Source organism: Achroia grisella, unplaced genomic scaffold, assembly GCF_030625045.1.
Source record: "Achroia grisella isolate CSIRO2021 unplaced genomic scaffold, CSIRO_AGI_Agris_v1 utg821, whole genome shotgun sequence".
NCBI lineage: Eukaryota > Metazoa > Arthropoda > Insecta > Lepidoptera > Pyralidae > Achroia > Achroia grisella.
This window is the reverse complement of record NW_026713035.1, coordinates 3,870,784-3,888,197: the sequence shown is the minus strand read 5'-3', so window position 1 is coordinate 3,888,197 and position 17,414 is coordinate 3,870,784. Positions and strand designations below refer to the sequence as shown.

The 17,414-nt window shown below is 35.5% G+C and overlaps 1 protein-coding gene across 1 annotated transcript; it reads left to right on the top strand.

Moving 5' to 3' along the window:
- Positions 1-5,650: 5,650 nt before the first annotated feature.
- Positions 5,651-15,532, top strand: LOC131851997 (T-complex protein 1 subunit alpha). Its single transcript, XM_059202561.1, has 10 exons — positions 5,651-5,827; positions 6,465-6,588; positions 8,125-8,242; positions 9,113-9,294; positions 9,559-9,823; positions 10,698-10,950; positions 11,841-11,931; positions 12,889-13,081; positions 14,133-14,273; positions 14,976-15,532. The coding sequence occupies exons 1-10, from the start codon at positions 5,755-5,757 to the stop codon at positions 15,201-15,203; spliced, it is 1,668 nt and encodes a 555-aa protein (XP_059058544.1). The 5' UTR covers positions 5,651-5,754; the 3' UTR covers positions 15,204-15,532.
- Positions 15,533-17,414: the final 1,882 nt, after the last annotated feature.

The window sequence follows — 17,414 nt, the reverse complement described above, 5'->3', positions numbered from 1 at the left end:
TAGTGATCCTAGATTAATAATAGATTGACAATTTGACACTTGAAATCTAGTCGTATTTATTAAAAACTAAACGGTTATTAAAAAAAAATAAGCTTAACATCTTAATCTTATTAATATTATAAACGCGAAAGTTTGTGAGTATGGATGGGTGTTGTCCCTTTCACGCAAAAACAACTGTACGGATTTTGATGAAACTTCACAATAATATAGCATATACATTAGAATAACATATAGGCTATGAGTTTCATGCGGGTATTACACAGGCAACATGCAGGCATAGGTAATGATAAAATAAAGAAAGCAAATTCATAAGAGCACGACCATTATCCTGAGAAAAAAAGCATTGCCTACAGAAGCGCAGGAAGAAGTATGGAGTACACGGTTAATGTATTTAGGTAGGGACAATTCGACAATTCAGCCCCTTATCCAAGGTACACAATCGTCACGTACGTATGAACCCGCTCGGACCCTCGTGAGGTCTTATCACGTACTAACCCCCTTTCCCCGACCCCCCTCCTCCTAACTAGCTACTAGGTTACCTATACTTTATTTGTATGTACATTCGATCGTACAATCATGTACATACATTATAAAATCCCCATACATTTAATATAATAGACTCCAATCACTGCCGTGTAACGATGAAACACATGTGATACATGTTATAACGAAATGCACTATGTTAAATTTAGAAAAAGATTTCATTATGAAAATATACTAGATATGGAAATAAAATTAGAAAATTAATGGTAGGTAAAAATGATCGATATTTTTCGAGTATGCAACAGGAGTCTTGAAAACAATAAGTAGGTAATAAGAGTTTATGTATATATATATATATATTTCTATGTTATTTATATTATATTTATTATATATTATGTATATGTGTATGTATTTTATATATTACTATTATTATTTATGTTTCTTTCATTCCATCATGCGCCATCCACCGCCATCACCTTCTGTCTTTTCTCCTCTACTCAAAGGTTGTCTGGAAGAGATCGCTTAAGCGATAAGACCGCCTATTTGTACCCATATAGGTACTCTAAATATTGTTTTCTTATTAATTTATTTTTTTGTTAAGATGCAATAAAGTGTAATAAATAAATAAAATAAAAATAAGTAGGGAGTGTAAATATTAATGTATAATTAGTGTATTTTTTTAGGCATGATAATGGAATGGTTTACGCTGGCGGGGCACCAGTGGAGGATGATAAGACGAGCATGAGGTCAGGTCAGTTAGCCCATCGCGACAAATTCATCAGAAATTTATCACGATGGTTTCCAGGGGGAACCGTGTGGAGGTCAACCTGACATGGTACATTGCAATTATAATAAATAATAATTTAAGAAAAAGAAATAAAATAAAACTTAGGAATATATATACAGTATAATAATAAAAAGGCATAAGCCAAAAGGATGTCTCCACAAAGAAAGCGACAAATATTACGTAAGATCCCTAAACACTGTATCTATGTAGGTATATGTTTAGGGACCTTACAATATGCGCTAACGGGGGGAGAATGGAATTGTTAGTAATAGGGTCTAGTGTTCTCATTGCTTACAATTTACCACGTTAGGTCGACCTCCACACGGTTCCTTCTGGAAACCATTGTGATTAATTTCTGGTTATTTACAATACGTTAGGAATGAAAACTGAAAACGATGGATCAACTGACCTGACATCATGCTCATCTTATAGTCCTCCACTGGTGCTCCGGCAGCGTAAACCGTTAGCGAAGGCGAGTGCACCATTTAATTATCATCTATAAAAAAATGCGCTAACGGTGTACGCTGTCACGGCACTAGTGATAGGATAAGTATGGAGTCATGTTGTGGATTTATTAATTATCATCTTGTTAGAAATATACTTGCCACTCTCTACCATGCCGGCTGGCCAGCAAGGTAAGAATAAACTAGATCGTTCTGCAATTAATACTGACCCGCGCAACAACGAAACGATAGGCGGTAGTTATAACTGTGGGCTAATTATCTAACTTCGTTCGCAACGATTTTCGTATGTAACGTAGTGAAAATGACGTCATCTGTCAATAATGCGATCATATTGACGCCATTTGACGCTGTCAACTAGCATTGCAACGTAAACGCAACTTTACATATCGATAAAAAATTTTTGTATCGAATGTCGATTAGGTAACCTCGTTGCAATGTCACGTAATCGCTATTTTGCCGATATGACAGCTTGGCAATGAAGCGGTTTTTACAATAAGAGAAACAAGTCAGAAGGTTTTTCTTAGCTACGTAAAATTCGTTTCTTAAAAGTGATATAGGTTTTATTTTCGAATTTTCAATTTTTTTTTTTGAAGTTTATCATTTTATATATTGCACACAATGGCACGTGCCATACTATTAGCTTGGGCTGAAGAAGAATGTAAAACAATTTATTAAAAAGGAGTCGCCGTCTCATGCGAGATGCTAGTGACCCCTTGGCACTGCCGTCGAGCGAGTTTGTGGCTCAATTCCGCCTAACTAAAGACGCGTTTTGCGAATTGTGCCAGGAACTGAGGCCGTTTTTACGAACCTGCAAAAGAAGCACAATGATACGCGACGAACTTAAAGTAAGTACCTACCCATATCTTATTTTCATTTTACAACGGCTTGGAATACCATTTTTGTCAATTTGTAAATAGTGACAAGCTTTAAAATTTTACATAATGTTCTCCTTTTTTATCTTGTTCTTTCGCTCAAATAGTAATCAATTGTATTAGGTTATAATATATTACAAGTTCTCTGCTATCACCATACAGATTAAACTTTTGATTTGTTAAAAATTACTCAATTGCACAGAATGAGAAAATTGGGGTTATAATTTTCTGAATTGATGAAATTTCTGAAATAGATGTGTATCTAATGTTTATATATTTTTACGTGTTTAGATCCTCGCTGCCTTGTCCTTCTTTGCGTGTGGTTCGTATCAACGTAACATTGTAAGTTCGTACCTGCACAATATGTCCCAACCAAGTTTTTGCAATTGTTTAGATGAGGTTACCAATGCACTAAATTCACCAGAAATATTAAAAAAAATTATTAAATTCCCATCTAGTAGGAGAAAAAGGGAAGATATTATGACAGAGTAAGTAACAAATGTTTTGTTATCTGAAAGTACCTATCTTAAATAACAAGGAGTTGGTTATTTTAATTCATTTGCACTTTAAAGATACACAATGCTAGCATCATAAATATATATTATACATAATAATCTATTACTATTATGTCATAGGCATTTATTTTATTATAGCCTTTGTGCTGATGGTAAAGTTAGTTAGTATTGTTTATTTATTACTTCTCTGTCTAGGTTCATCAGCTTGTCCTATGACATAGGACTCCTCTGTCCAACACTTTCTTTCTCAATGTGGGTCCAGCCACGGCCCTTATGTCATCCTCCCACCTCTTTTTCTGATTATTAATATATACAAGTTGTTACTATATTTTGTATGACTAATGTATATATATAATAATTTTAATCTATTACAGATTTATGAATATTAATGGCATGCCAGGAGTAGTTGGATGCATTGATGGGACCCATATTGCTATTATACAGCCCATAGAGTATGAAGAGGCATATTTTAACAAAAAAGGGTATCATTCCCTTAATGTCCTTGCTGTAAGTTTAAAAGAAATTTGTATAATGTTTACAGAAATTAATAATAATAACAATGTATAAAATCTTCCTGTATATTTTTCATAGATACCTATGATTTCATTGTATTTGGATTGGTTAGAATTTTGAGTTGTTTTATTAAAATTTATTACTACTTGTTATATGTATCTCTATATGTTACAGATTAAACAAAAAATATGTATAAATTTATATATTACAATTGACACTATTCAACAAAAATTCATAAAATTTTAATTTACCACAAACGCAGTCATACATATTGATGTCCCCCCATCTAGACACGCGGTAACGTGTCAAGCCGAGTTTCAAGTAAACTGGCAAGCAGCACCGTGTGTATATTTACACGAACCATTTGGAGCCACTTTTGACCCCCTCATAACTCTTTCACACAAACCTGTCAAATTTGGTTCATATATTGAGACTTGCGAGATAAATATGTGTTCCAAATTTCATAAACATATCTCAAACGGTTATTTAAATATTAATGTCCAAAAATCGTCATTTTTATCACTGATCAACTATAGATCAAAATTATAACCCACTTCCAGATGACCTAGGAAGTTCAAATTTGGCATGCAGATAGGTAATTAGGTGAATATAAAGGAAAAAATCTGAAACTGGTAAATTGTTATCATTTTACTACAATTTTATACTTTAATTGATTCTATTTCAACTTATACTGGACAAATACTAAAATTCTATGAAAACGTCGATAGCCACCAATTGACATTGATCCTTGGCGAAAATATCTCATCTTGTACTGGACGGAAAGTAATATTGTATGAAAACGTCGATCATTACCAATTTACGTTGACCCCTTCACATCAGTGTCGATAACTAGCAAACTTCAAATATTGCATTGAGCGGTAAACACTAGTTGCTATAATTTAGATTCTGTCTAAAATATACTCGTACTTATAACTAGGAGCAAAAAAATTAAAAAAAAAGACAATTAAACCCCGTAAATATACGAAAATACAGTAATTTATCAAAAATAATTTGGTATTAATTTAGTTATAAATAAGTACCTCGTATAATTTATGTACAAAAAGTAATGATATCCCATCAAAAACATAAATGTGAAATGATAGCCGAGTTTAATATTATGATATATACCTTGATTGTTGACTTCTACGACAAAAGAGATGAGATCTAAATGGGTGCCAAGTTCAATGGTCTGTCCTGAAATATATTTATAACAATATAAAATATCATTTCTTCTTATAACTTAGGATAATATACTGTAGCCTAAGGTCTAACTTGGCTATTTTCATATACGAAATATACTGTAGCCTTCGCAAGTTCTAAACATGTCACTTGTCGGTTCCTATTTTAATATTAGTAGTAACTAGCAATCGAAAGTAATAATTGGTATATGAGAATTTTAATATTAATTTAAAAATAATCGAATTTGGATTTGTAGACATGCAAAGTCAACTCTTCTATATTACATACAGAAAAATTATTGGTTCAAATAAAAATTTTATGTTAATAACTTCTAAAAATAATTTTGTATTATTTTCAATTCAACGTACGCTTTTAAGAGTTTGAAAAACTGAACATCTATGTCTATATGATATGTTAAAAAACGAATTTACATCCTAGACATAATAAATTAATGTTCAGTGTTACCAACTAACGACTAAAGAAATAGCTAATTCTAACTGAGGCGATTTCATTATTGTCCACAAAACGACTTAAAGAAAGTTGTAGTTAATGCAATTAACTAAATAAAATATTGTCAAAACAAAGGATTTCTTATATTCCACACAAAAGTATTTAAATAAGTATTTTAACCACTCTTCGAAAGAAATGTGCTGCTTAACTAAAGTAGCATTGTAGTAGGAGGGAAACCATATACGACATTTTGACATGGGAAACAAACATGATATAGGAGGTTTGACAGCCAAATGTTGCTGTAAATAAAATAATTTAACAGATTTTTTACTTTAGGTTACAAAGCCATAAATATTTTTAGGTTGGCTACCCTGATCCCACACTAGTTTTATTATTTGGCAACACTGCTACTATATTCGAGAAACAAAAGTGTGACTGACTTGCTATTGCTAAAGGGATATTGTGTTTAATTTTCAAAATATATATTAAAAATGTCGACACTCGCAGCACCATTGTCCGTTGCAGGAACACGATCTTCGGGAGCTCCAGTTAGGACTCAGAATGGTAAGTATTTTATGTGAAAAGTCACGCTATGTTCTTGTTCCGGTAGATCACATGCAACTATACTCATGGTTTTATTTTCGTTAATATTTCAATAAATCAATAAAGAATCCCATAAAAGTGACCAAAATTGATAAGGATATATTAAAAATTGCATATAATTCGTATTTTAGTACACATTGCTGTATATAACTTTAGTTTACATGAGAAATAACCTAGGCCTGCGGTTGGCTGATTATTAGTAATAATTTGTCATTCACCCATATCTAAATTAATTTAATATTCATTCATTTATATTATTATCTTATAGTTATACACATTTGGATCATGCAGTAATGAATCAAACTTACAATGACGGTCTTAATAAATATGGATTATCCTAATTCCTTTGTATAAATACATATATATAATATCCTGGCAATAAGAAGCTGACAATTGGTAGATGATCTTGTGATATATGTTATTCTTACAACAGTTTCCTTGCAGATCACAGTGAGATCTGAATGCTATCTCCATCAATAGTTTATTTCGTTCTTTTATCAACATTATTTAATTATCGTTTACACTATATATATACTTATAAAATATATCACTTAAATAAACATAGATCTTGTAATTCATGTAAATTTGTTTCCTATAGTGATGGCTGCAGCAGCGATAGCTAACATAGTAAAGAGCTCACTTGGTCCAGTTGGTTTGGACAAGATGCTGGTAGATGATATTGGTGAAGTCACAGTCACAAATGATGGAGCCACTATATTAAAGTAAGTATTTTATTCAAAATCATATATATGAGGCAATATAACAATTACTAATTTTGTGTTGTCTTATACTACCTGGGGCGACGATGCTTTCAAAAATATTTATTAAACAAGGCGCCCATGACACTCGCACTGGCCACTCTCATAGCAGAAACAACGGATTTTTTGTGTGTAATTCACAAAAACAACATTGTACTAATATGTATAATATAGAATTAGATACACTATTGTATTGCTTAGGCCTTAAAATAGTTGTGTAAGTAAATAAATAAATAAATAAATATATACTTATAAAATATATCACTTAAATAAACATAGGTAATTCACCTATAGTGATGGCTGCAGCAGCGATAGCTAACATAGTAAAGAGCTCACTTGGTCCAGTTGGTTTGGACAAGATGCTGGTAGATGATATTGGTGAAGTCACAGTCACAAATGATGGAGCCACTATATTAAAGTAAGTATTTTATTCAAAATCACTTAACAATTACTAATTTTGTGTACTACTATGCTTTCAAAAATATTAAAATGGCCAACCAACTTTTAATCCCTGATGAATAATCAGTACCATCCAAAGAAACAATGATTGTACTGAGAATCACACTCTACCTGATGTAACTTATACCACATCTGCTCACAGTCTGATTGATTGCAAGATGGTCACAATATCATAATAATGTACCTTCACAATTGTTATTTTGGATGGGGTAGTAAGTTCATATACTGACATTTTGCTGGGTACATCGTCATCAGCCCACTGCAGTCCACTGCTGGACATTGGCCTCTACCAAGGCACACCACTGGGCACAATCATCAGCCCTTCTTGTCCAATGTTTATTAGCAACCCTATGTATGTTGTGACTACCTAGATAGACGCCCCGTCCTATGCTATGTTTGCCAATTTGCTGGGTATATTTAAATCCATAGTGATATTGAGCAAACCTGCTGCCATCAAATTTGTATCAAATTTGGTTTTGTATAAGTGTTTCTGTTGCTAGAGAGTTAATTTGTGATAAAATTTATGTACAAAACATAACAAACTATTTGGTATAACCTCTCAAAATTATTTTCTTCTCTGTAGAAGAGATACTATATGTAATAAGGCCATCTTTTGTACCCTATTACTACTATTTGATTCCTTTTATCTTACTTTTATTTTCTTTTTAGGACAATTCACACAGCGCCATCTAGACCCAAGTTAAGCTAGCTAAAGCTTGTGTTATGGGTACCTAGACAACTGATACAAATATATAGATTGTTTTTTTTTCGTAATTTGTGGTCTGGGTGTTTTCTATGTATAATATGTATGTATACATAGAAAACATATTATACATAGAAAACACCCAGACCGATACAAACAATCATACTCATGAATATAAATGTTTGTGCTGTGCGAGGAATCGAACCCGCGACCATCGGTCATAAAGCGGTGGGCTAGACTGCTAGACCACCAAGGCCGTCTTTTATTTATCTGGTTCAATAAAGAGTATAATAATATAAATAAATATGTACTATTAAACATTATTTTATTTATTACAGGATGCTGGAAGTGGAACACCCCGCAGCCAAAGTACTGGTAGAGCTGGCACAGCTTCAGGATGAGGAAGTTGGTGATGGTACTACATCAGTTGTTATAATTGCAGCTGAACTCCTTAAGGTATTGTTTACAATGACCGTCAGAGTTATGATTTCGCATCCAATGTCAGAAATTTGTTTATTATCCCAATGGTTGTGGGTTCGATTCCTCGCAAGGTAGTCAGGAGTATAATTGTTTGAAACTATCTGGATGTGATCTATGTATATTATGTATGTATTTTCAAAAGAAAATTATATGCAAATCAGTTATCTAGCACCCACAACACAAGCTGGGCTTACATTAAGACTAGATGACATTCTGTGAATTGTCTTGGGTATGATCATTATATTATTTATTTAACTGAAATAGTTGACAGTATGAAAATATAAAATGATTGCATATATATCTGTGATGTGGTCTAATCATACCAATTACTACTAATGTACTGTGAAAGGAATTGAACCCAGTGATGTGGTATACTGCTATATCACCAAAATTTTCTTTGCAAAATTATCCAGAGTGAACTCCCAACTAACTATTTTTGAGCTGATTGCTTTCTGCAAGCTGAGTAAGCCAGTTTTTCACCCTTACAGTCCTACAATGCTTTCTAATTATACCTGAAGCTACCTTTATAGTAGAGTAGTTGAGAGTAGTAGACTTAGTAGGTAGAGAATGCCATATGTTGTTAAGCTCTCCTTTTCTATAATAAAGAATAAAATAGAGCAGTCAACACACAGGACCTTTAAATAACAATATATATTATACTAGCTGTGCCCATGCTTTCACCCGCGTGAAATTATATGTTATGAAAGTTTCATCAAGATCTGTTCATTCTGTTTTGGCGTGAAAGAGTAACAAACATCCATCCATACTAACAAACTTTCGCTTTTATAATATTAATTAATAATAATAAGATTTATGTAATAGTGAATTATTTATTTTAATTTCTAGAGTGCTGATGAACTGGTAAAGAACAAAATTCATCCAACCAGTATTATTTCTGGCTACCGTCTAGCTTGCAAGGAGGCAGTGAAATACATTCAGGACAACCTCACTGTTACTGTAGAATCACTTGGCAGACCGTCCATCATTAATGCTGCGAAGACCACAATGTCATCTAAGCTTATTGGAGCGTATCCTTTTCGAATACTTATGTGCCGTATACCGCTAAAACAAGCGTCTTGTATTATTTGACAAACTAGTTTCCATCTAGTTTTAAAATGTTGTTTTCAATATGCACTATTTTATAGTATTTTTCTGAATACATTTTAGAATTTCTGAATTTTATAATGACTAAACCATGATCTTTTTTTGATCTAATAATTCAAATTCTACATTTAGATGTATAATAACTTTGGTCACTCAATATTGCAATAATTTCTTAACCACCACATCAGTGATGCAGATTTCTTCTCCGAAATGATAGTAGATGCAGCACAAGCTATAAAAATCACAGACTCCAAAGGGAATGCTCAATATCCAATCAAAGCCGTGAATATACTCAAAGCTCACGGTCGCAGTGCAAGGGAGAGTGTACTTGTGAAGGGTTATGCTCTCAACTGCACAGTCGCTTCCCAAGCCATGCCGAAGAAGATTCTTAACGCGAAGATAGCGTGTTTAGACTTCTCATTACAGAAAACTAAGATGAAGATGGGTGTTCAAGTGAGTATTTATTTTATACTAGCTGTGTGACTTCGTCCGTGTGGTATAGACGCAACGACTCACATCCCCTATTTTATTTTACCCCCTTAAAGATAAAATGTTTACAAATTTGAATGTCATATTTATTTATATTTAATCAACCGTCTTTTTCAGGCCGTTGATTAAGTAATATATAAGTTTCAAGCTTTGATAATGACGATACTTCCATACAACCTTATATCTCCTCTTTAAACTCTTTTTTTCGCATTAAAAAGTAGCTACATTTTAATGCGAAAAAGGGTCTCGGAGTATCTGTGTACCAAATTTTATTTAAAACGGTTCAGTAATTTGGATGTGAAAGCGCGATAGAGAGACAGAGTTACTTTTGCATTTAGATAGATACAAATTTATAATAAATATAGAAGGATATTTCACAAATATTTTTTTTAAATGTAAATTACTAAAGAAAATAAAAGTACTTATCTCAATGAAACAGAACAATAGCAATACAATAAAAATACAACCATAAAACAATGCCCTAAACAAATATTTTATTCACACAAGCGTGCATAAAATATGGTAACATTTCCTTCGTAAATCTCATTATCCACTACTAAATGCAGTGGCGTAGCATGGCCTATCCCCGCTTGGAGACAGCTGGAAATTAGGCGCCCCTTCAATTTTCTTAGTAAAAAAATAATATAATTCAAATAGGTAGCTTAATTATAAACATTATTTTTTGCTAATAAATAAATTAGAATCCAAACACTTCCATTTTTTACTTTAAAAACATCGCGATGCTCCTCTCTTCCAATTTCAAATTATTAATTATTGGAAATTAGTTTATATGGCTTTGAATAATATCTTACTTACTTTTACAACATAACTCGCAAAGGTGCTGGTCACTGACCCGGAAAAACTAGAAGCTATTCGAGCCAGAGAACTGGATATCACCAAGGAGCGTCTTCAAAAGATTCTGGCGACAGGAGTAAACGTCATACTCTGCAGTGGCGGTATTGATGATCTCTGCCTCAAGTATTTCGTTGAAGCCGGCGCTATGGGCGTCAGGCGATGCAAAAAGGCTGACCTCAAAAGGATTGCGAAAGCTACCGGTGCTGCGTTCTTGACATCCCTTACTAACATGGAGGGTAAGTTGTTGTATCTACTAATAGTATAAACGAGTTTCCCCTGGAAACCATCGTAATAAATTCCTGGTGGATTTACGATGGGCTAACTGGACCTGACCTCATGCTCATCCTATCCTTTAACTTTACACTTAAACTTAAAAATGTAAAGTAATCGTAAAATTATTTAAAAGAGCAACACGCAAGTTTCTTGCTCGTTCTTCTTGTGATGAGACAGCTTTCCGAACGAGCGGTAGATTAAAAAATGTAATGACTATTCAAAAGTGCTTCAATGTAATTTTATTTGAATAAATGATTTTCTATTCTATTCTATTCTATTCCTCCTCTGTTCCCCGCCTGCGTAAAGCCTTAGTGCAGGCGGGTGAACCATACCATTATCATCCATTAAAAAAAGTTATATACGCGGAAGTGTGTCAGTGTGTATGGATGGTTGTTTTTTTACTACTGAATGGATTTTAATGACACTACAATAATAAAGCTTATACATCACAATAATAATTAGGGTAAGGTAAAACCGTGAGCACAGCTATTTCTCAATAAAGTAACAAAACCATAGAATAACAATATTATTAGCATTCACAAAACGCATTCAAATTCAAATTCAAAATATCTTTATTCATGTAGGTCTATTACAGACTCTTATGATATTTCAAATCTACCGTCAGTTCGGAATGTTTTCGTGATTAGAAGAACTGACAAGAAGCTCAGCGCACGGGTGTACATGAATATAATGTTATACATATAAACTTTCCTCTTGAATCACTATCTATTAGTAAAATTGCATTAAAATCCGTTGCGTAGTTTATAAGATCTAAGCGATCAGACAGCGGAAGCAACTTTATTCTATACTATGTGTAGATGTATAATATTCTGAAAACAAAATTTCAATTCAGGAGAGGAAGTTTTCGAGGCAAGCATGATTGGTGAGGCGGCTGAAGTGGTCCAAGAGCAGATTTGTGATGATCAACTCATCTTAATTAAGGGGTATGTTGAATTTTACTTTATATATATATATATATATATTTTTTTTTTTTTTTGTTAAAGAATTGTAGATATTTTGTAATTGACTAACTAGTTTTGACTGGCTTTGCCTTAATTAAAGTACTGTTCTTTACATTTGTGACCATACAATTTTTATGCTATTAACTGAGAAGCATTATTGTTAGTAGCTTTTATAAGAACCTACAGAAATTATATTAATTTTTTATATATCTACGAGTATGCCAATTGGCGGTGGCACCTTATCATGTACTGAATCTATTTTCTGTGGATTGAGAGCTTTTCTAAAGTAAATTTTAAATCTGTTTGTTTTCAAAAACTGGCTTTAGTCTTTTCATACTTTAGTGTTCAAACTAGGACAATGTAGTGTAATGACAGGGTTAGTGGGAAAGGGTTTAGTTAGCTGCAAGGATTTGAAAACATCCATAGTAACATACCACTTTTCTTCTACAACTTGCCCTGAAACCATATCAATTATTCAGCAAGATGGGTTTAAAGTTGTGATGTATCTCCGGTCATAGAAACACCGACAAATCATACTAATTGGACGGTGGTAAATTGGCGATCTGCCATTCTACCAAATATTCTTTTAACTATTTCATCTAGGTTTACACTCGTTTAGGGTTGTTCATGAAACTCCAGTCACAGAAAAATTGGTAAAAAACCAAATTAATTAACGGTGATAAAATGATGCCCTGCCATTTTGGATTCAAATAGGTAGGTAGAACCTACCTGTCTCTTATAATCTCATTTGGGTTTACAGTCGTTTACGGACTTGTCTTATGAAGCATGACTCAAGTCACAGGAAAACCTTTAACAAACCAAAATAAGTAACGGCGGTAAATTGTTACCCTTCCATTTTGGATTCAAATATCTATGTCTCTATCTCGTCCAGATTTACAGTCGATTAGGAACTTGTCTTATGATGTTATTATGCAATAGGCCTACCGCTCGCACGGCGGCATCGCTGATACTGCGCGGGCCGACGGACGCGTACTGCGACGAGATGGAGCGGTCGGCGCACGACGCGCTGTGCGCCGTGCGGCGCGTGCTCGAGTCGGGCCGCCTGGTGCCCGGCGGCGGCGCCGTCGAGGCCGCGCTCTCCATCTACCTGGAGAACTTCGCCACCACGCTGGTACGTAGTACGCAGTCGTACTGCACGAGATGGAGCGGTCGGCGCACGACGCGCTGTGCGCCGTGCGGCGCGTGCTCGAGTCGGGCCGCCTGGTGCCCGGCGGCGGCGCCGTCGAGGCCGCGCTCTCCATCTACCTGGAGAACTTCGCCACCACGCTGGTACGTAGTACGTAGTGCGTAGTACGCAGTCGTACTGCACGAGATGGAGCGGTCGGCGCACGACGCGCTGTGCGCCGTGCGGCGCGTGCTCGAGTCGGGCCGCCTGGTGCCCGGCGGCGGCGCCGTCGAGGCCGCGCTCTCCATCTACCTGGAGAACTTCGCCACCACGCTGGTACGTAGTACGCAGTCGTACTGCACGAGATGGAGCGGTCGGCGCACGACGCGCTGTGCGCCGTGCGGCGCGTGCTCGAGTCGGGCCGCCTGGTGCCCGGCGGCGGCGCCGTCGAGGCCGCGCTCTCCATCTACCTGGAGAACTTCGCCACCACGCTGGTACGTAGTACGTAGTGCGTAGTACGCAGTCGTACTGCACGAGATGGAGCGGTCGGCGCACGACGCGCTGTGCGCCGTGCGGCGCGTGCTCGAGTCGGGCCGCCTGGTGCCCGGCGGCGGCGCCGTCGAGGCCGCGCTCTCCATCTACCTGGAGAACTTCGCCACCACGCTGGTACGTAGTACGTAGTGCGTAGTACGCAGTCGTACTGCACTGCACGAAATGGATTGGTCGGCACACGACGCGCCGTGCGCCGTTCATTCTAAGAAGAATTCGCAATTTTGTATCAAATATCAACGCTATTATTATTTTGTAAGAAGGAAATAACGCAGTTATTTGACTTACACATGAAACTAAATACAATGTTATGTTGGAAGGAGTGCAGAACAAGTTCGTTAGATACTTATATTTCAAACAGTATGGTACTTAATACTACTACCCCTTAAGGTATCCAACCTTATTTATTTTAGCAGGAACACGTAACAAAATACCTTAATTGTCTATTGTTAGATACATTGTTTTACATATATTTGTTAATGTATAAAACGATTATTAAATTCCACAGAGTTCCCGGGAACAATTGGCCATTGCGGCATTCGCGCAATCTCTCCTGGTGATACCGAAGACACTAGCAGTAAACGCGGCTCGGGATGCCACCGACCTTGTAGCGAAACTACGCGCCTACCACAATTCATCACAAACTAAGGTAAATGTTCGCTCAATCTCGTCGTGACTACCTTTTACCATCGCGCCGCTCGTCATCAACAAGTAATTCATCTCCACACTATGGAACCTAAGTGGTCTCGGACAGTGCGGTTTTAAAGGAGCTTCTTCCAGTATACTCTTAGAATGTGGAATGAACTACTGGCCGAGGTTTTCTCCCGAGACCTCAGCACGGGGTTTTGTCAAGAAGGGTATATTAAGATTTTTTAAGGGTTGGCATCGCGCATGCGATTCCCCTGATGTCATAGGCGTCCATAGGCTATGGTAATCAGATGGGGCGTATGCTTGTTTGCCACCATTGTAGTATAGAAAAAGTATTTTGACCATAATACATATTCACTGGCTATTATATCAGATGGAATAGTCTGTGGCATTTACAACTGTCGACTTTCTGGTTAACGCAACCTTTTGCGTTAACCAGAAACATAGAATGAACATAGAAATGTGGATATTGGAATCCAATGTGGTAGATGTTATTGACAGCGCCGTCTGTCGTTTAAATTTAGGATTTTTATCGGTATTTCATAACCAGAAATTCAATTGACACAAACATTTTATTGTTTGCCAGATCTCAACTTTCATCTTTTTGGGGCCTTGTTATAGTAACTCGCTACGCAAAGACGTCGAAATTAATTTTGTTAAGTGTTTTACTTCATAGCTGTTATACTATTAATTGTGTTTCCAGGTTGAACATGCGAACCTCAAATGGGTAGGTCTAGATCTCGCGGAAGGGTCACTCCGCGATAACTTAGCCGCTGGCGTGCTAGAACCGGCCATCTCCAAGATAAAGTCCCTCAAGTTCGCAACAGAAGCTGCCATCACCATCCTACGCATCGATGACATGATCAAACTGGATCCGGAACAGAGAGGCAAGAGCTACGAAGATGCGTGCAACGCCGGGGAATTAGACTAACTTATAGTGTAGTGAAGTCGGTGCTCAGTTTACTATAAAAATAAGGGCTGCCCCTAAGTAGAATAGAATAGCTTATATCTATTGACGTTTACTCGAATAAGTTTCAATAGTTAATTTTTATCTTACAACCGCCTCATTCATATATAACTATATATAATTTGATTATACAAACTACTAGCAAAGTACTAATATATGTAAAGTTAAGTTACATAATGAAATCGGTATAATATACATAGAATACCTACCAGTTTTTGATCTAAATTATGACGGCTAAGCTGAGATGCCCTCAGATTAAAGGTGTATCCGTCAGGCGGTAGTTGGCCTTCAGCCGCTCTATAAGTTCTTCCGTTTGGTTTGGAGTGCTATCTGCACTCGCCCCCTAAGGCCAGGTGAGGCCAACAGCATTAGAGTGGTCAGAAAAAAAATTTGCTGTTTGAATGACAGATTGCCCTCCGGTGCTAAAACAGTTATATTTTTTAACATTTGCAATTATAGTGTTAAACCCATAAAAAACACTTCCATTTGTGGGAACTTTTTTAAGAGTTCTTATTCTTTTAAAGTGTTTTATAAAACTTCATATATCATGTACATCTACTTAGGGGCCGACCATATAATTTACTATTTTGCATTCTAACACAGCATTAGCATTACCTTAGAATAACTATTTCTAATTCTTCTAGTTATTCTTCTAATAGTTATTCTATGACATTACACAAGAAGCAAGTATGCTATGGCGCTAGTGTACAAAGTTCTATGCAAAACTTCATTATTTTATTTTAATTCATGTATTGAATTTTATAAGATTAAAAAACTTTAACACCAATACAAATTTTTAATTCTAATTAGTTTTATAGAAACTGTTCATTGACCACAGGGTATTAAAATGTGAAAATGCACTGAAAAAGCCGGTGCAATTTATCAGTAAGTGCAGGAATATTTCATACTGTATGTATAAAATATTTCCTAGAAAACGCTTTGTTGGAAATAACATTGTATTGGCAACACCTGATTAATATTTTTTTAATTCTATTATTAATAATGATAACCTTTACTTTTGCTTGTACACAGTATTATGAAATACTCGAATATAATAAATATTTTCAATGATATTTTTTTATTTTTATGAACTTATGAGGACCACATCAACGATTTGTATAACTTAATAAACATTTAATAATTCAAATGTTTATTATGTATTATACATTTTAATTCTATTATGTTATTTTGAAAATTTTCTTTAAACAGATTTTTTTCTATAATACAAAGCAATAAAAAACATCACAACTCAACAGAAAGAAATCTAATAATCTATTATACTAAACTGTTTATTTAGTATACTCTATTAGGAGACTATGACAAAATATGTTAGGACTTGTATGAAATCGCATGTGGACTCATTTGTAAATTTATTTAAATCTAACTCCTTATTTTCATCTCTCAGAGTCTATATACGAGAAATCGGTCAAGATAGTTCCTAGTTTCGTAACGCACGCGGCACGCGATACTATTAAAAGTATAAGCAAACAATGATAGTATTACCACAGATAACATAATATTACATAGTATTACTATGTAATTTTATCTTATCTACGATACTACTATACAGCCGTTAGAACATAGCTTCTTAAACGTGGTACAATATTTTTATTGAAATTATTTAAGACCACATTTTTACATTTAATTAAAACCCGTTCCGATCAATCCCCTGTTTAATTCAAACAGGGATCGAAATTACGACGGCCTGAACCGAGGTTTGAACCCCTAGCGGTGTCCACAGAGTAAAGTCGATTTCGACAGGCTAGATTTGGCCTTTAGCCGCTCCATAACTCCTTTCGCGAGTTTAGAGTGCTATAGCCCTCGTATCGTATCTGCACTCGCCCTCTATCGTCTGGTGAAGCTGTAAAGGCCAGCTGGGGCCAACAGAATTATAGTAGTAAACCAAAAACGAAAAACAATAAAAAATTGTAACAGTAACTCCAATCATTATTTATCTATATTAGTGGTAATGACTTTACGCTAAAAACATAGAAAACTGGGGAGAAATGGGATTGTTAGTAATGTAGTCCACATTACTAAAATTTTGGACTGATGACCCCAATGTAGCATGTCTGGTTGACCTCCATACAGTTCCGCTTAGAAACGATCATTCCAGAATTCCTAATAAATTTGTCACAACGCTCGTCTTATCCTCCACTGGTGCTCAATCTTTAT

Coding starts and splice junctions, on each gene's coding strand:
- LOC131851997 (XM_059202561.1), top strand. CDS start 5,755: ATGTCGACACTCGCAGCACCATTGTCCGTTGCAGGAACACGATCTTCG. Junction 9,824..10,697: donor AGATGAAGATGGGTGTTCAA/GTGAGTATTTAT, acceptor TAACTCGCAAAG/GTGCTGGTCACTGACCCGGA. Junction 13,082..14,132: donor AGAACTTCGCCACCACGCTG/GTACGTAGTACG, acceptor TAAATTCCACAG/AGTTCCCGGGAACAATTGGC.